The sequence below is a fragment of the Entelurus aequoreus genome, linkage group LG04 (genome assembly GCF_033978785.1).
Source record: "Entelurus aequoreus isolate RoL-2023_Sb linkage group LG04, RoL_Eaeq_v1.1, whole genome shotgun sequence".
NCBI lineage: Eukaryota > Metazoa > Chordata > Actinopteri > Syngnathiformes > Syngnathidae > Entelurus > Entelurus aequoreus.
In genome coordinates this window covers 24,536,077-24,557,580 of record NC_084734.1, presented here as the reverse complement: position 1 = coordinate 24,557,580, position 21,504 = coordinate 24,536,077, and the positions used below count along the sequence as shown (strand labels likewise).

Here is a 21,504-nt window from a genome sequence, read left to right as displayed (position 1 = left end):
AAAATAATCGTGATTATTATTTTTGCCTAAATTGTCCGGCCCTGGTATTGGCCCTCTCGAACCGCGTGGATTCTATCGGGGGAGTGGGCAGTCATCCGTCAGGGTGGTATAGCAGTGGGGTGTGTGTGGGGGTTAGCGTTTGTCGGATCACGACCTCAACCTATGTGTTCCCATGTTGCGGGTCGAGCTTGCAGTGCCCAGATCAGTTGCTGGATCCAATACTTGTGTGTCCAGTAGGATTTATTTTGCCCTTTCTGAGACCCTAAAATTCTCACCCACAACGTAACTAGCCAGCCTAGGGAAGTTAGTCAGTGTTTTTAATATGTACCCTACATGAAGTGTGTTATAGTAATCCATCTTAGTGGCAACAAAAGCATGTATTATTTATTGTTCTGAAGTGCCTTGTGAAGAGAATAGGTTTCACTTTTGCTAACTGCCTCAGATTATAAAATCTTGATTTAATGACTGATCTGGCTGTCGAGTTTGACAAAAGAGTCCATTTTGAACCCCAGATTGGTGACTGTAGACCTAACATAACTTGATAGGATGCCAAGATTTAAAGTGGCCACAACACCTGTGGAGCCAACAAAAATCTTAACCGGTCTTATTTGTGTTAAAATTCAGGAAATTGTTAGTCACCTAAGCTTTGATGTCATCAGTTATGCCGATACTTTTTCTATGCGAATGCTGTCCACGCCGCGGTGACGTTATTGGTAATATGAGCCAGTGCTTTGTGAGTGACCAAACAGAGTAAAAACAGCATGGATAGATTGGCATTGAAAGAAAAAAAGATAGAAGAAGTAGGATGGCAGAAGCGGCAACTTTACTCGTTGATGAAGAGGAATATGGAGGTATTTTGGCTTCAATAGCAAACTAGAAATGTGAAGCTTTAAAGCGGTGATTCAAAACATACCTCACCAAATGAGGCAATACTTCCAACTTGGCTAAACATTTGCTGGCTTGCCAAAAACACTGAGTCCTGCAAAACGATTTGAAAGACTTACAGGCAAAAATGTAGTTGACAACCTCTACTGTTATGCTCATAGACCAGGGATGGGCAAATTACGGCCCACGGGCCACATCCGGCCCGTTGGTCCCTTTAATCCAGCCCGTAAATTTTTAAAACAGAATTGAGCAAATCGGTTTTGAGAATTGCCACAACAAAACTGGTACTAGAATTTGACGCACTGGCAAAAATGGGTGATCAACAACACTGCTCCAGCTAAAAGAGAATGTAAGAGTTAACCATTTAATATGTTTCTTTGATGATATGATATTGTTGAAAGTAGATGTATTATGATTAAAATAGCCCATGTTTGAAAAGCCTACTCTTACTCCCAACAGATATGATATGCTTTGAAATGCATCATGTGCTCGCCCAGCCCATCTGTCAAATTTCAAAAGCCAATGTGGCCCCTGAGCTAAAAAGTTTGCTCACCCCTGCCATAGAAAAAGATATTGTAGCATCCAGACAGAGTAACACAGAGTCCGACGCTCTTTTTAACTTTCATTGCCAACCTTATGCCAACAGCAGAGCATCAGTATAGTGCCAAAATTATTGCACGTAAAAAACACTTTGCGTGTGCGATGTCATTTTGCACGCTCGCTCTTTGTCTCCTTTTGGCACATACGGGCAGGCATTGAAAACACAGCACAGCAACTCCCCTCATATATGATTGGTCACTTTAAACGCCAACTGTTTCCTGGTAAAAGCCAATCCAAGTAAATCTATTGTGTCTCTCTTCTGAAGAAGAAGATGAGTCATTAGACAAAATAACCTAATAGTGTATTTTGTCATCTAATATACATGTTTTACACTACAACTTGATATACCGTTCATACCATCTATCTATCCATCCATCCATCCATTTTCTACCGCTTGTCCCTTTAGGGGTCGCGGGGGGTGCTGGAGCCTATCTCAGCTGCATTCGGGCTGTAGGCGGGGTACACCCTGGACAAGTCACCACCTCATCGCAGGGCCAACACAGACAGACCATAACCATGTATTATGTGATGTGAACATATCAAAAATGGCGATCTTTAACAATAAGTTTTAATAACTTGATGTCATTAAAGATGTAAAAAATGTTTTGGGGATATATGCCCCTAAGGTAATTGCAACGTTACATTACATTGGCATGCTTTATATGATAAAAGGTAGCTAATTTATCGATGCTATGATGTCATAGTGCTAGAGTCGCAAGGGTTAAACTCTAATACATACTTGCCAACCCTCCCGTTTTTAGCGGGAGAATCCCGGTATTCAGCGCCACGCCCCCTCCAGCTCAATGCGGACCTGAGACTGAGTGGGGACAGCCTATTCTCACGTCCGCTTTCCCACAATATAAATACGCTTGCAAGTTCCAAAACGAATGGAAACAAAAAATTCCGTTCATCCAGGACAGTTCGAAGGGGAAGGTGTATGTTGCCTGTAAATATGTAGAACAGACTTCTCCATTGAACACGGTGGCCGAAATGATTTCTCAGTCATGAACAGAGAAGTTAAACAGGACAATACTGCCCTCTAATGGATAGATAATTCAAGTATTTCTTTTATGTAAATAAAATAAATATATATATATAGCTAGAATTCACTGAAAGTCAAGTATTTCATACATGTATATATATATATATATATATATATATATATATACATACATGTATATATATATATATATATATATATACATACATGTATATATATATATACACACATACATGTATATATATATATATATATATATATATATATATATATATATATATATATATATATATATACACACATATATATATACATATATATATACATACATACATATATACATACATATACATATATATATATACATATATATATATACATATATATATATACATATATATATATACATATATATATATATATACATATATATATATACATATATATATATATACATATATATATATACATATATATATATATACACATATATATATATACATATATATATATATACACACATATATATATACACACATATATATATACACATATATATATATACACATATATATATATACACATATATATACATATATATATACATATATATATACATATATATATACATATATATATACATATATACATACATACATACATGTATACATACATACATACATACATACATACATACATACATACATACATACATATATATATATATATATATATATATATACACATACATATATATATGAAATATATATGAAATACTCGAGTTGGTGAATTCTAGCGGTAAATAACCACGCCCCCAACCACGCCCCCGCCCCGCCCCCCACCTCCCGATATTGGAGGTCTCAAGGTTGGCAAGTATGCTCTAATAATGTGATCAATTTCGTGTGTTATGTTATTGTTTTTATTTTAAGCACCTGTAAAGGCTACTTTTCTTCAAAAGGGACACATTTTGACAGTAACAGTTGTCTCTGATTGGCACTGACAGGGAACCGTAGGTGTTTAAAGTGACCACTCCGAAAGGAAGGGAGTTCAATGCCTGCCCCAAAGCGCCAAAAAGTTGGAACATTGTTTGAGTAGAGAAAAAGAAAGACACATAGCGAGCAAAAAAAAGACGCTGCACAAGCGCCAAAAGACTCTATAAGGAAGCAATAGTTGCAGCCTTAATCTGGGTTGCCGTTTTGCCCTTAGCCATGTTAACATTTAGAAGTACGTGATAACTCTGATCACTGGCTGCTCGCTACTGTTGACGGCAGTCAACTTCCTGTCATGTAGGTTAAACGATATCTTTCTCTATTTTATTTTTTTAATAATTTTTGTGGATGTGTTTAAGGGACTGATAGAGCACATAGCCCATGACTCGTGATAGGCAGTACATTTAATTATTCAAAATAAATTACCTTCCACGATGTATCTAACTGTTAAGCATGTTTGAAACAAACAAAAAATACCATACCCAACACAACAGGCATGTGATCAAAAACGCTGCATCAAGCACTTTTGTATTCCCAGTCCTTTGCGACTGGCTGTGCTTGCCTTACACACCAGTGTAAACTGTACACCAAAGGTGGTGGCCGTCTTCAAGGAGGTATGCTCACTGGGGGACACTGTTCTACAAAGCTCTCCTTGGTCAATTTAGTGATGTGCATTGGGCTATAGACCTCAAACGGACGAAAGCAAACCATTTTAACCCCAAAAAACCCATTAACTACATGTGTAATTGTCATTTGTTCAAATACTACTGAACCCTTGGAAATTTAAGCAACACAAACTGTAAGTTTGTAGTGTTTGGAAATAATTGATAGACATACTATTAGTATTTTACACCTGTGAAATAATTTAGGGAAAGAATGAAAGAAATGTGCTTATATTTTTGCTTTTTGCCAAGGCCAAACCAAAGAGAAATGTTAAATGAAAATTGGATAGGCCAAATACAGTGTGTTGTCGTGAATTCCATCATGTTCCAACTGACCTGGACTCGGCCATCATGGCAGAGGCTTGATACAGTAGTTGTGTCTGATGATCTGTGTTGAATGCTCGAGCATAGGCCACGTTGTCCAGAACATCACTGCCCACCAAGCCATACCTTTTAACAAGAAATAAGGTAAACATTAAAAAAATGGCCCCAAAACAAAAAAACACAAAAACATATATTCACTCCAGCAGGTATGTGTTTGGAAAAAAAACATTTGTGTTTGGCTATGTAAGAAGTCATGAACACTGCCAAATCCTTACTTGATGCATGTTTTTACTGCAACCCTTTGGTTATATGAAAAAAATGAGTGATATACATAAATGTGCATCAATTATCCTTTTTTGGTCCAGACCAAAATATTGAACCACAAGTGTTAACACAGCGCCTCTCTCTCTTAGTCATTATGATTATTTCAAGATAACATAAAATCATTTATTACTAAACCAATATTCAAACCATGATTTAAAAAAAGATATATCTTGAAATATATATTACAAAAGGTGGTTTGAAAAAGACGGTTCCTATTTTCAGGGTAATCCTATATTCAGGTCGTCACAATAGTATTTATTACATTTGCTTTTCAGACTATAATTAATAGAAGCCTTTGACAAATGTATTTGAATAGTTCTTTATCCTATGTGGAGTGATTATTGACTGAATGAACATTCATTCAGTCAAAAGTTTACATTAACTCATTGTAGGCATTTCATTAATTTCGGGCTTTTAATTGTTCATTTGAACCATTGTTTTGGTCATCACATTAACAGCAGCAGGTTGTTATAATGCATAGAAACCACACTGAGCTGGATGGCCTGTTTCAAATTATTAGCATAGTTAAAACAGAATGTGTATAGAATAGACTGAAATTGATAAAACTCCTTTCAACATTTTTTTGTATCTTTAATAGTGTGTTTTATTTGATACATATCTTACCTGTGTACTGTAGATTTAGCTTTATCGTTTTTCATATTTAGTACAGTAATTCTCTTTGGCGTGAAGCACAGACCAAAAGTGGCAACCGTAAATTGTACGGTTATCATTTATTACAATGACAATTAATTCTATTGTATTTTAATCCAGACTTGCTTATCGCAGGCTATTTGTATTCAATTTAGTGTTATCCTAAGATATTGTGTTAAAATAATAATGACATTTTTGTGTTCCCCTTTTTTTTTAAAAAGAATCAAAATACATATTGGTACTGTGACAAAAATATTGGTATTGGGACAACAGTAGTTTACATGAACTCATGAACATGAATGTTCTTTATTTTGTATCCTCAATTATTTGTTTGAAAAAATAATTTTTCAAAGTGGAATGATTGCATATAATCCCCGAAAGGGACAAGCGGTAAAAAAATGGATGAATGGAATAATAACAATAATGGGTTAGATTTATATGTTTTTATATATATTTACACTAAATTCTGTGTCATAATTCATTGAATATACAATGTACACAGGGTCAGATTTATGCATACATACATTCCCCAAGGTGGCTAGCCATCAGGATTTAAGTATGTCTGAGCAGTGTGGAGCCGCTTCTTAATTACTAATCCACACCTCCATGGTGGCAGATCAATGGAGGATGAGCAATAGCTAAGCATGCGTCAAGCAAGAGAGAGCAGGAGAAAAATCGCAATGCTAACCACTAAGCTATCTTGAATGTAAAGTAGGCACAGAAGAAGTACACTTTTGTTATAGCCAAAAATAACCAGTTATGAACATGAAATTAGCAAGTAAATTATTAGGAGTCTGGAGGGAAAAGAATACAACAACTTCACTGAGCATACAAAAACAAAAATGATGCAATACATTATTGCATAACGTAGGCAACCTGTTACCTGCTTTCTATTGTAATTTATATAACCTAGAATATATTGTGATCGTAAGAGGCTGCAATATATATATATATATATATATATATATATATATATATATATATATATATATATATATATATATATATATATATATATATATTAGTCTTAAAGGCCAATCCCAAAGCTGGACGATTGATATGTTGACACTAGGGCTGTGAATCTTTGGGTGTCCCACGATTCGATTCAAAATCGATTCTTGGGGTCACGATTCGATTCAAAGTCTTTTTTTTTTTCAATTCAACACGATTCTCGATTCAAAAACTTTTTATTTTTTATTTTTATGAAAACAATACACAACAATACCATAATAATGCAATACAATTTCAAAACCAAACCCGACCCAGCAACATTCAGAATAGCAATAAACAGAGCAATTGAGGACACACAAACATGACACGGAACAATCTAAACGTAGTGAGACAAAAATGAATATTATCTACAACAGTATCAATATTAGTAACAATTTCAACATAGCAGTGATTAAAAATCCCTCATTGATATCATCATTACAAACATTAATTAAAAAATGTAAAAAAAAAAAAGAACAATAGTGTCACAGTGGCTTACACTTGCATCACATCTCATAAACTTGACAACACGCTGTGTCCAATATTTTCCACAATGATATAATAAGTCATACTTTGGTTCATTTAATAGTTAAAACAAATTTAAATAATGGATCCCATATTCCTATATATGACTCATTATTATCTAAAGTAAATGCAGTTTTTTCTACTGATATAATCTCCATAGCTTGTGTGTACCAGTCAGTATGAGTTGGACTATCAACATCTATCCATTTTTTAAATATTACCCTTTTTGTTATTATGCATATTGAAAGAAATGCATTTTTACTCTTTGATGACATGTTACTAAATTGATGGAGATCCTCAAGAATACAAGTTTGCAGTGTCATTGGGATATTTATATTAAGGACTGTGATTGCTTCTTTTGTTGTTTTCAACCATAACTCTTTTATTCTCTGACATTCCCACAATAAATGAACAAGAGTTGCCTCAGCTGCCCGACACTTCATACATAACTTGCTATCTACTACACTAATTTTAAACAGCTGAGAAGATGTAAAATAAAATCTATTCAATATCTTAAATTGAGTCAGTTTAACTTTAATGCTTCTAAAGGGCTTATTGGCATTTTTCCAAATATCATTCCATGATATGTCTCTTTCATCTAAAATGTTTAAGTCCATCATCCATTTCCCAACACATGCATCATTTGCATTTCTAGTGTGGTGTTCCTTTATTATTCCATAAAATAGTTTAATTAATTTCTTAAATGTATCTTGATTAAAAAGTGCATCTTCCAGTTCATGGCTATTTAAAGACATACTTTCAGAGGATATGCATTTATTTACAGCGTGTTTTAAAGAGATAACATTTTAAAAATGATTTCTGGGTACATTATATTGATCAACTAAATAATTTAACGGTTTAAAGGAGTTTTTATTAAAGGCCTACTGAAATGAATTTTTTTAATTTAAACGGGGATAGCAGATCCATTCTATGTGTCATACTTGATCATTTTGCGATATTGCCATATTTTTGCTGAAAGGATTTAGTATAGAACAACGGCGATAAAGTTCGCAACTTTTGGTCTCTGATAAAAACAAGCCTTGCCCCTACCGGAAGTAGCGTGACGTTGTCAGTTGTTCACTTCCTCATATTTTCCTATTGTTTTCAACGCAGCTAGAGCTATTCGGACCGAGAAAGCGACGATTACCCCATTAATTTGAGCGAGCATGAAAGATTCGTGGATGAGGAACGCAGTGTTTCCCATAAACTGCCAAGATACCTGTGGCGGTGGGGGCGTGGCTATGGGCGTGGTCACCGTGACATCATCGAGTAATTTGCATAATTTACTACAATGATTTGATTTTCTCTAAAAAGGCTCAAAAAATGTATACTTACTAATTAATAATAACAGTTTTGTTTTAAACGTCCATCCATCCATCCATCCATCCATTTTACAATATAATTACAACACTTTATGTACATATTTATATACAGATTTGAACAATAAGTTATTCACTGAAATATATTAATTGTGATTCTTACAAAAAATATATCTTATAAAATATAAAAGCTAAAATGTCTCAAAGCTCTGCCCCTTTACTTAGTGCATACTAAATAGTTTAACTTTAGCCTACTACTACAACCATATTATGTGAAACAGAGGCAGAGGTGTCCTGCCACAGTCAGTAACAAATAAACAGAAAACAGTAGTGGTGGTAGATAGACACAGAGCTTCATCAAACATCTGATCCACTGAACAAAGAGCTCCCAAAATCTTGAACTTTAGACTGCCATCAGTTTTACTCCCTACACTTAACCATGTGTTTCCTACTGCCTGCAGACTTTGCACCCTTTGTTATATACACATGTTGTGTTTCTAATATAAATACATTTAATAAAGTCAAATACAAATAAGGCAACAAGAGAAGTATCCTACACTTCTCTTTTGTAAAGTAAATCTGAACAGCCGATATGGGCATCTACATCAACTATATGATTTGCCTAAGAAGCTGGAGAGGACAAAAATAAATAAATAAATAAATAATTATTTTTATTTTTTTAATTTAAAACATTTTTTTTTTTAAATTTGTGGCGGACGTAATTCTTTCGTGGCGGGCCGCCACAAATAAATGAATGTGTGGGAAACCCTGGAACGTTAGAGTGACGGACTAGAATGCAGTGAAATACATATCTTTTTTCGCTCTGACCGTAACTTAGGTACAAGCTGGCTCATTGGATTCCACACACTCTCCTTTTTCTATTGTGGATCACGGATTTGTATTTTCAACCACCTCGGATACTATATCCTCTTGAAAATGAGAGTCAAGAACGCGAAATAGACATTCACAGTGACTTTTATCTCCACGACAATACATCGACGAAGCTCTTTAGCATGAGCTAACATGATAGCATCTGTCTCAAATGCAGATAGAAACAAAATAAATAAATCCCTGACTGGAAGGATAGACAGAAGATCAACAATACTATTAAACCATGTACATGTAACTACACGGTTAATAATTCTCAGCCTGGCAAAGCTTAACAATGCTGTTGCTAACAACGCTAAGGCTAACTTAGCAACTTAGCAACCGGACCTCACAGAGCTATGATAAAAACATTAGCGCTCAACCTACGCCAGCCAGCCCTCATCTGCTCATCAACACCCGGGCTCACCTGCGTTTCAGCGATCGACGGCGCGACGAAGGACTTCACCCCAACACAGATGTGGTTGGCGGCTAGCATCGGCTGGCGCGTCTGCTATCCAAGTAAGTCCTTCTTGTTGTGTTGCTACAGCCAGCCGCTAATACACCGATCCCACCTACAACTTTCTTCTTTGCAATCTCCATTGTTCATTAAACAAATTGCAAAAGATTCACCAACACAGATGTCCAGAATACTGTGGAATTATGAAATGAAAACAGAGCTTTTTTGTATTGTATTCAATGGGGAAGCCATACCTCTGTTCCCCTGGCTACGTCACGCGCATAAGTCATCCTCCAAAGGCTTTTTCAACCGGAAGTTTAGCGGGAAATTTTAAATTGCACTTTATAAGTTAACCCGGCCGTATTGGCATGTGTTGCAATGTTAAGATTTCATCATTGATATATAAACTATCAGACTGCGTGGTCGGTAGTAGTGGGTTTCAGTAGGCCTTTAATAATATGATGAGGTTTAGTAATACCTCTGTCTTTCCATGTTGTCCATTTAACCACATTTTTATTAATTATATTAGGATTGTAGCAAAGCGGTTGATTTACAGATGTCATTGACTTGATTCCTAGTATTTTCTGACACAGTTTTAGAATGTTAAAGGTGGGTTCTATTGGGTTCTGCCTCAATTCATTAGGTATTTTTTTAATATAATATAAACTCCCCACATCGATGTCCAAATTCATTAACATATTTTTTTCTATGTTGAAGAAGAATGAAATAAGTGGCTTGCTTGTTCACAACCGAAGGATATATAATAATGTAAGAAGTTTGGTAATTGCAGTCCTCCTTTATCTTGTGTACAAGACAACTTTAAGTATGAACAACTGGACTTCTTTCCACACAATATAAAATGTGATATCATTGTATGTATTTTTTAAACCAACTTTTATTCATTAGGACAGTATACTAATTTTTACTATGTTCACCCGACCCCAAAGTGATATTTGGAGACGTGATCAGCGTTCCATTTTGGATTCTATCTTATGTTTTAAATGTTTAAGATTTAGATCTCTGCTTGTATAAAGGTTTGGTGTAATGTGTAGTCCTAGATATATGATTTCTGCCTCTTTCCATTTAATTTTGGAGTTCTGAACTTGTGATTTCTTGCAGTGTTTATTAAGTGGTAATATGTCACATTTGTCCAAATTGACTTTATACCCTGATAAACAGACATTCAGTGATGACATTATTGATATAGTGAAGAGAGGAGTTAACATGTGAGGTAGAGAATTATGTCATCACAATACATTGATAGCTTATTATACTGAGAGCCAATTTTTATACCATGAATATTATTTTCACTTCCTATTTTTGCAGCTAAGGGTTCAATAACCAAATTAAATAATAATCCAGATGCAGGACATCCCTGTTTTACTCCTCTTTTTAACGAAAAAGGTTCTGAAATATGATTATTGGTTTTGACTGATGCCATGGGCCTTGTATAAAGCATCTTAATCCATTGTATAAAATTATCTCCAAATCCAAATTTGTGCAAAACATAAATGACCAGTTTATGTGGTCGAATGCCTTCTCCGCATCAACAGTATATACTGCTGTGGGATAAGGGAGACTTCTAGCATAGTAAATAACAAACAATTTCCTTGTATTGTCTGAAGATTGTCGACCTTCCATTAAGCCAGTTTGGTCAGTATGAATTAATTTTCCTATTACATTTGATAATCGTGTGGCTAAGATTTTTGCCAAGATTCAAAACGATTCTCTATTCATTCAATACATAGGATTTCAGCAGGATCTACCCCAGTCTGCTGACATGCAAGCAGAGTAGTAGATTTTTGTAAAAAGCTTTTATAATTGTAAAGGACAATGTTTTATCAACTAATTGCAATAATGTCAATTTGTTTTAACTATTAAATGAACCAAAAATATGACTTATTTTATCTTTGTGAAAATATAGGACACAGTGTGTTGTCAAGCTTATGAGATGCGATGCAAGTGTAAGCAACTATGACACTATTGTTCTTTTTTATAATTTTTTATAAATGTCTAATGATAATGTCAATGAGGGATTTTTAATCACTGCTATGTTGAAATTGTAACTAATATTGATACTGTTGCTGATAATATTCATTTTTGTTTCACTACTTTTGGTTTGTTGCCCGAACCACCTCATCTGGTTTGTGACTCCTCTCAATCAGTTTATTGCAGTTCTGAGTGTTGCTGGGTCGGGTTTGGTTTTGGAATTGGATTTCATTGTTATGGTATTGTTGTGTATTGTTTTGTTGGATTGATTAATAAAAAAAATAAAAATAAAAAAATAAAAAATTATAATAATAATAAAGAAAATTTAAAAAAAGTATTTTTTTAAAATGAGAATCGATTCTGAATCGCACAACGTGAGAATCGTGATTCGAATTCTCCCACACTCCTAGTTGACACTATTGAGTGTTCCAACTGGACAATGATTTCCTGGGTCTGTGCCAAAAAAACAACCTATTTAAATAAATTCTACACTTTCTGTAAAGGAAAATGGTCAATTGTCCAGCCTGTATGTATATTGTGTAAATGAATTACCACAATTTCCAAATAGTGCACCAAATTATTGTTTTCAAAAACATTGTAGATTGTATAATCATCCCACCCTAGAAAAAGTACAGGTAAAATAAATTATTAAGGGCCCAAATTTCATATGACATTGATTTACATGATGAATGCATCTACATACATTTCTGACCTGAACTGTATGTTTGGGTAAATATATATAATGTTAGACAATGTGTGGATTAAAAAAAATCTAAAACTGGAGGAAAAAATAAATAAAAAAGACGTGCCCCTTATTCTTCTTGTGACAAAATGTTCTGTTTATGTGCACTGGTTAAATTATGAGACAGTCACGATCATCATTTTCTAAAAAATCTGGTGCGCCTAATGTACGGATTAATTCTGGTTGTGCTTACCGACCTCGACGCAACAAGCGGTAGAAAATGAATGGATGGACATGAAGTTATGATAAGTGTGACCGGTAGATGGCAGTCACACATAAGAGATACTTGTGGACTGCAGGCTGATGCCTGTTCAATAAATGACTTAAAGGCCTACTGAAACCCACTACTACCGACCACGCAGTCTGATAGTTTATATATCAATGATGAAATCTTAACATTGCAACACATGCCAATACGGCCGGGTTAACTTATAAAGTGCAATTTTAAATTTCCCGCTAAACTTCCGGTTGAAAAACTCCTTTGGATATGACGTATGCGCGTGACGTCATGACGGCAACGGAAGTATTCGTACCCAATGTGTCACCATATAAACTGCTCTGTTTTCATCGAACAATTCCACAGTATTCTGGACATCTGTGTTGGTGAATCTTTTGCAATTTGTTTAATGGACAATGGAGACTGCAAATAAGAAAGTTGCAGGTGCGATCGGTGTATTAGCAGCGGACTACAGCAACACAATCAGGAGGTTGTGTTGTGTTTCAGCTGGATAGCAGACGCACTACCGTGAGTACAGCTTTGGCTTCCAAACATTTGATCGCTTGCCCGTACGTGCGTGTCGCTATGTGCATGTCACGTACGTAACTTTGGGGAAATATATGTTTCTTGCCGACTCTGATGGCGGCCGGGGTGTCGTCGAAAGCTACAACGCCCGCCTCCGCTCCGTAGTTAGCTTCAATTGTTAAGCTTCGCCAAGCTGGAAATTATTAACCGTGTATTTACATGTTCATGGTTTAATAGTATTGTTGATCTTCTGTCTATCCTTCCAGTCAGGTTTTTTTTTAATTTTGTCTCTATCTGCATTTGAGCCTGATACTATCACGTTAGCTACGTAGCTAAGTTAGTTAGCTTCAATTGTTAAGCTTCGCTAAGCTGGAAATTATTAACCGTGTATTTACATGTTCATGGTTTAATAGTATTGTTGATCTTCTGTCTATCCTTCCAGTCAGGGTTTTTTTAAATGTTGTTTCTATCTGCATTTGAGCCTGATACTATCACGTTAGCTACGTAGCTAAGTTAGTTAGCTTCAATTGTTAAGCTTCGCTAAGCTGGAAATTATTAACCGTGTATTTACATGTTCATGGTTTAATAGTATTGTTGATCTTCTGTCTATCCTTCCAGTCAGGGTTTTTTAAAATTTTGTTTCTATCTGCATTTGAGCCTGATACTATCACGTTAGCTACGTAGCTAAGTTAGTTAGCTTCAATTGTTAAGCTTCGCCAAGCTGGAAATTATTAACCGTGTATTTACATGTTCATGGTTTAATAGTATTGTTGATCTTCTGTCCATCCTTCCAGTCTGGTTTTTTTTAAATTTTGTTTCTATCTGTATTTGAGCCCGATGCTATCACGTTAGCTCCGTAGCTAAAGTGCGTCAACGATGTATTGTCGTGGAGATAAAAGTCACTGTGAATGTCCATTTCGCGTTCTCGACTCTCATTTTCAAGAGGATATAGTATCCGAGGTGGTTTAAAATACAAATCCGTGATCCACAATAGAAAAAGGAGAGTGTGTGGAATCCAATGAGACCTTGTACCTAAGTTACGGTCAGAGCGAAAAAAGATACACCCTGCACTGCCTCTAGTCCTTCACTCTAACGTTCCTCATCCACGAATCTTTCATCCTTGCTCAAATTAATGGGGTAATCGTCGCTTTCTCGGTCCGAATCTCTCTCGCTCCATTGTAAACAACGGGGAATTGTGAGGAATCCTTCCTCCTGTGACGTCACGCTACTTCCGGTATAGGCAAGGCTTTTTTTTATCAGCGACCAAAAGTTGCGAACTTTATCGTCGTTCTATACTAAATCCTTTCAGCAAAAATATGGCAATATCGCGAAATGATCAAGTATGACACATAGAATGGATCTGCTATCCCCGTTTAAATAAAAAAAAATCATTTCAGTAGGCCTTTAAAGGCCTACTGAAAGCCACTACTACCGACCACGCAGTCTGATAGTTTATATATCAATGATGAAATCTTAACATTGCAACACATGCCAATACGGCCGGGTTAACTTATAAAGTGCAATTTTAAATTTCCCGCTAAACTTCCGGTTCGAAACGCCTCTGAGGGTTGACGTATGCGCGTGATGTCAATCATTGAAACGGAAGTATTCGGACACCATTGAAGTCAATACGAAATAGCTCTGTTTTCATCTCATTATTCCACAGTATTCTGGACATCTGTGTTGGTGAATCTGTTGCAATTTGTTCATTGCATTATGGAGAAAGAAGCTGAGCAAGCAAAGAAGAAAGTTGTCGGTGCGAAGTGTCTATTTTGCGAGGGAAGTCAGCAACAACACGTACACAGCCGGCGCTTCTTTGTTTACATTCCCGAAAGATGCAGTCAAGATGGAAGAACTCGGACAACAGAGACTCTTACCAGGAGGACTTTGATTTGGATACACAGTTGCGATAACGTGAGTACACAGCTGCGCTTCCAAACATTTGATCGCTTGCTATAACTAGCTCGAGCTAGTAGCTAGGAGCTAGCATTAGGATTAATTTGTGGCATATTAAATATAAGCCTGGTTGTGTTGTGGCTAATAGAGTATATATATGTCTTATGTTTATTTATTGTTGTAGTCATTCCCAGCTGAATATCAGGTCCCACCCGCGCGCTTCCAAACATTTGATTGCTTGCCCGTACGTGCCTGTCATGTACGTAACTTTGATTAAATATATAAGCTTTATGAACCTTGGGTTAGGTGAACGGTTGTTTGGGCTGAGTGAGTGTGTGTGTTATGCAGGTGTTTGAATTGTATTGGCGGGTTATATATACGGGATCCCGTCCATATTACCCGCTCGAGCTATAACTAGCTCGAGCTAGTAGCTAGGAGCTAGGAGCTAGGAGCTAGCATAACAAACACCTAGGTGTTTTTATGCGGGATTAATTTGTGGCATATTAAATATAAGCCTGGTTGTGTTGTGGCTAATAGAGTATATATATGTCTTGTGTTTATTTACTGTTGTAGTCATTCCCAGCTGAATATCAGGTCCCACCCGCGCGCTTCCAAACATTTGATTGCTTGCCAGTACGTGCGTGTCATGTACGTAACTTTGATTAAATATATAAGCTTTATGAACCTTGGGTTAGGTGAACGGTTGTTTGGGCTGAGTGAGTGTGTGTGTTGTGCAGGTGTTTGAATTGTATTGGCGGGTTATATTTACAGGATCCCGTCCATATTACCCGCTCGAGCTATAACTAGCTCGAGCTAGTAGCTAGGAGCTAGCATAACAAACACCTAGGTGTTTTTATGCGGGATTAATTTGTGGCATATTAAATATAAGCCTGGTTGTGTTGTGGCTAATAGAGTATATATATATGTCTTGTGTTTATTTACTGTTGTAGTCATTTCCAGCTGAATATCAGGTCACCCCCGGCTCTCACAGCATCTTCCACTCCCCACTAGTCCTTCACTTGCACTTTCCTCATTTAAAAATATTTCATCCTCGCTCAAATTAATGGGGAAATCGTCGCTTTCTCTGTCCGAATTTATCTCACTTCATGCGGCCATCATTGTAAACAATAGGGAACTTTGCGTATATGTTCAATTGACTACGTCACGCTACTTCCGGTAGGGGCAAGCCTTTTTTTATCAGATACCAAAAGTTGCGATCTTTATCGTCGTTGTTCTATACTAAATACTTTCAGCAAAAATATGGCAATATCGCGAAATGATCAAGTATGACACATAGAATAGATCTGCTATCCCCGTTTAAATAAAAAAAAAATCATTTCAGTAGGCCTTTAAGCAAGTACAAGTTAGCAAGCAAGCCCAATACATTGATGTTTCATTGAGAATATAGAACATTACACACGGCCCTCAAAAATCTTTCAAAATGTTTTAGTACTACTTTGGTAAGCTGCAAAGCCACACCGCTTGATGGATTGTCTGCACATTACGGCTACTGTAGTCAGATGTGGTGTGCTTCAACATACTAGTATTATTGTGGTGTGTGTATAAGGACCCCAAAATGGCACCTATTAAAAGACATCTGCCGTTTTTTACCCATTATGCAAAACCAACTTTTCTTACATATTGGTTCCTGCTGTTGTGTATATGGGATCTGCATAAGTCAATCAATCAATCAATGTTTATTTATATAGCCCTAAATCACAAGTGTCTCAAAGGGCTGTACAAGCCACAACGACATCCTCGGTACAGAGCCCACATACGGGCAAGGAAAACTCACCCCAGTGGGACGTCAATGTGAATGACTATGAGAAACCTTGGAGAGGACCGCATATGTGGGTAACCCCCCCCATCTAGGGGAGACCGAAAGCAATGGATGTCGAGTGGGTCTGACATAATATTGTGAAAGTCCAAGTCCCGAATATTTGCGTGAGTCCGCCATTGTAGCCCGCGCCGACACCGTAGTCAATAGGCTCCTTGTTTTCTCTATCCTCTTGTTGTGGGGCATTCATCCTTCGCTGTTACTTTCTAATGTAACAGTTTTAACTTGTATCTGTCAGTAAACTCGCTATGGAACAACTACCGGTACAACAAAGATGACAGGGAGAAGACGTAAATAAGACCGCCCACAAAAAAAAAATCATAAAATGACCCCATCTATGCGCTTTTTCTATTAAAATAGACCTGCTCAACAGCAGTGCGCCTTATATTCCGGTGGGCCCAATGGTCCAATAAATATTACGGTAATTTACCCTGGATCAGTAAAGAACAATATATATACATGGATGAGAGAGACGCTGAGATAAAGGTCAAACGCAAAACTCTTAGGTGTTAATATATACAATGAGTATCAATCGATTTACCTTTCTGCTACAGCCAGGAGTCTCTCCGGTCTGAAAGTTCCTTCTGTGTCAATGTACATTGCCTTACCTTCTCCGCCCCCTTGATCAATAGGTAGCTGTGGAGTAAACAAAGGAAACAACTAATATGAATGAGTTAACTAATTGTTACTCGATTAAAACCTTTACTTTTAAAAGTTTACTCTGATAGATATTTGAGTTGCTGCATTCTTTCTTGATACATTGTCATTATTTTATAAGAATTCCATAGCTACACTTACAGATCCAAGCAAGTCCAGTTTGTTGTTGAATTGTTCCAACATACTAAATGTCTCTAGCGAATACGTGCTATTTCACAGCAAATACTTGACGGTGAATTCGGTTTCCAAGGGTTTTGAATATGTTAATTTCTTCACTTTTCGATTACTACAATTTTCAAAATTTTTGGCCTTACCAGTTTTCTATTCACAGACTACAACTGGTCCAAAAAGCTGCAGCTCGCTTGCTCACAGGGAAGAATTGTTACAAACATATTAACCCTGTGTTTTTTACTCCACTGGCTACATGTTCCTTTTAGCATCCATTTTGAGAAAATATTTTTGTTTTTTAAATGTTCAAATGTGCAAATTAAAAGTGTTACACTACATCTGTGGAGTTTTCTAGTCATGAGTCAGATCATAAAACCCAAGGCAACTGCGCGTGATCTGCCATGTTTGGACATCTTGGGCTCGTACATGCATACAATTTAGTTTGACCATGATCATTGAACTATGTAACTATTTAATAGAACGTACATATATAATCTATCAATTGATTCGATTGATTTTTTGACAGTTCGTCGGTTGTCAGGCTCCCCCTTGCACACGCAATGCGCATACGTACAGCTTTCAAAGCCATTCTAACGTGTCATGGCATCACAAACATTTGTATTAATCCAAACTCTTAATATCAGCAAAAACATCATGGTGGTTGTAATAATCATTGAAACAAAATTTCATTGAGGGTTTCTCCTATATGTATCTAATCGTGGCCTGGCGCCACGGCTAAATTAATAAAGTATTTCTGATTCTATCCATCCATCCATCTTCTTCCGCTCATCTGAGGTCGGGTCGCGGGGGCAGCAGCCTAAGCAGGGAAGCCCAGACTTCCCTCTCCCCAGCCACTTCATCCAGCTCTTCCCGGGGGATCCCGAGGCGTTCCCAGGCCAGCATAGTCTTCCCAACGTGTCCTGGGTCTTCCCCGTGGCCTCCTACCGGTCGGACCAGATGCCCGAACCACCTCATCTGGCTCCTCTCGATGTGGAGGAGCAGCGGCTTTACTTTGAGCTCCCTCCGGATGGCAGAGCTTCTCACCCTATCTCTAAGGGAGAGCCCCGCCACCCGGCGGAGGAAACTCATTTCAGCCGCTTGTACCCGTGATCTTGTCTTTTCGGTCATAAACCAAAGCTCATGACCATAGGTGAGGATGGGAACGTAGATCGACCGGTAAATAAAGAGCTTTGCCTTCCGGCTCAGCTCCTTCTTCACCACAACGGATCGATACAGCGTCCGCATTACTGAAGACGCCGCACCGATCCGCCTGTCGATCTCACGATCCACTCTTCCCTCACTCGTGAACAAGACTGCGAGGTACTTGAACTCCTCCACTTGGGGCAGGGTCTCCTCCGCAACCCGGAGATGGCACTCCACCCTTTTCCGGGCGAGAACCATGGACTAGGACTTGGAGGTGCGGATTGTCATCCCAGTCGCTTCACACTCAGCTGCGAACCGTTTCAGTGAGAGCTGAAGATCCTGGCCAGATGAAGCCATCAGGACCACATCATCTGCAAAAAGCAGAGACCTAATCCTGCAGCCACCAAACCGGATCCCCTCAACGCCTTGACTGCGCCTAGAAATTCTGTCCATAAAAGTTATGAACAGAATCGGTGACAAAGGGCAGCCTTGGCGGAGTCCAACCCTCACTGGAAACGTGTCCGACTTACTGCCGGCAATGCGGACCAAACTCTGGCACTGATCATACAGGGAGCGGACTGCCACAATCAGACAGTCCGATACCCCATACTCTCTGAGCACTCCCCACAGGACTTCCCGAGGGACACGGTCGAATGCCTTCTCCAAGTCCACAAAGCACATGTAGACTGGTTTGGCAAACTCCCATGCACCCTCAAGGACCCTGCCGAGAGTATAGAGCTGGTCCACGGTTCCACGACCAGGACGAAAACCACACTGTTCCTCCTGAATCCGAGGTTCAACTATCCGGCGTAGCCTCCTCTCCAGTACACCTGAATAGACCTTACCGGGAAGGCTGAGGAGTGTGATCCCACGATAGTTAGAACACACCCTCCGGTTCCCCTTTTTAAAGAGAGGAACCACCACCCCGGTCTGCCAATCCAGAGGTACCGCCCCCGATGTCCATGCGATGATGCAGCCAAGACAGCCCCACAGCATCTAGAGCCTTAAGGAACTCCGGGCGGATCTCATCTACCCCCGGGGCCTTGCCACCAAGTAGCTTTTTAACAACCTCAGCAACCTCAGCCCCAGAAAGAGGAAAGCCCACCACAGATTCCCCAGGCACTGCTTCCTCATAGGAAGACGTGTTGGTGGGATTGAGGAGGTCTTCGAAGTATTCCCTCCACCGATCCACAACATCCGCAGTCGAGGTCAGCAGAACACCATCCTCACCATACACGGTGTTAATAGTGCACTGCTTCCCCTTCCTGAGGCGGCGGATGATGGTCCAGAATCGCTTCGAAGCCGTCCGGAAGTCGTTTTCCATGGTTTTCCCGAACTCCTCCCATGTCCGAGTTTTTGCCTCCGCGACCGCTGAAGCCGCACAACGCCTGGCCTGCCGGCACCTGTCCGCTGCCTCAGGAGACCTATGAGCCAAAAGAACCCGATAGGACACCTTCTTCAGCTTGACGGCATCCCTCACCGCCGGTGTCCACCAACGGGTTCTAGGATTACCGCCACGACAGGCACCAACTACCTTGCGGCCACAGCTCCAATCAGCCGCCTCGACAATAGAGGTGCGGAACATGGTCCACTCGGACTCAATGTCCAGCAACTCCCTCGTGACATGTTCAAAGTTCCTCCGGACGTGGGAATTGAAACTCTCTCTGACAGGAGACTGCCAGACGTTCCCAGCAAACCCTCACAATGCGTTTGGGCCTGCCAGGTCTGTCCGGCATCCTCCCCCACCATCGCAGCCAACTCACAACCAGGTGGTGATCCGTAGAAAGCTCCGCCCCTCTCTTCACCCGAGTGTCCAAAACATTAGGCCGCAAATCCGATGACACAACTACAAAGTCGATCATGGAACTACAGCCTAGGGTTCCCTGGTGCCAAGTGCACATATGGACACCCTTATGCTTGAACATGGTGTTCGTTATGGACAATTTGTGACAGGCACAAAAGTCCAATAACAAAACACCACTCGGGTTCAGATCCGGGCGGCCATTCTTCCCAATCATGCCTCTCCAGGTTTCACTGTCGTTGCCAACATGAGCGTTGAAGTCCCCCAGTAGAACGAGGGAATCAACCGGGGAGCACTCTCAAGTACTCCCTCGAGGGAATCCAAAAAGGGTGGGTACTCTGAGCTGCTGTTTGACGCGTAAGCGCAAACAACAGTCAGGACCCCCCCCCCACCCGAAGGCGGAGGGAAGCTACCCTCTCATCCACTGGGTTGAACTCCAACGTGCAGGCTCTGAGCCGGGGGGCAACAAGAATTGCCACCCCAGCCCGTCGCCTCTCACTGCTGGCAACGCCAGAGTGGAAGAGAGTCCAGCCCCTCTCGAGAGAACTGGTTCCAGAGCCCTTGCTGTGCGTCGAAGTGAGTCCGACTATATCTAGCCGGAACTTCTCCACCTTGCGCACTAGCTCAGGCTCCTTCCCCCCCAGCGAGGTGATGTTCCACGTCCCAAGAGCTAGCTTCTGTAGCCGAGGATCGGACCGCTAAGTGCCCTGCCTTCGGCTTGCGCCCAGCTCAAATTGCACCCTACCTCTAATGCCCCTGCTATGGGTGGTGAGCCCATTGGAGGGGGGACTCACGTTGCCTCTTCGGGCTGTGCCCGGCCGGGCCCCATGGGGACAGGCCCGGCCACCAGGCGCTCGCCATCGTGCCCCAACTCCGGGCCTGGCTCCAGAGGGGGGCCCCGGTGACCCACGTCCGGGCGAGGGAAATCTGAGTCTC

At 39.4% G+C, this 21,504-nt stretch overlaps 1 protein-coding gene across 2 annotated transcripts in view; it reads right to left on the bottom strand.

Annotated features, from left to right (window-relative positions):
* Positions 1 to 21,504, bottom strand: part of rad51 (RAD51 recombinase) — a 79,869-nt gene that overhangs the window by 24,592 nt on the left and 33,773 nt on the right. For both annotated transcript variants that reach the window (XM_062044414.1, XM_062044415.1), the window contains exons 6-7: positions 17,341 to 17,435; positions 4,473 to 4,586 (exon numbers count right to left, since the gene is read on the bottom strand). In XM_062044414.1, the coding sequence (XP_061900398.1) occupies positions 4,473 to 4,586; positions 17,341 to 17,435 (209 nt within the window). The remainder of the gene's footprint in view (positions 1 to 4,472; positions 4,587 to 17,340; positions 17,436 to 21,504) is intronic.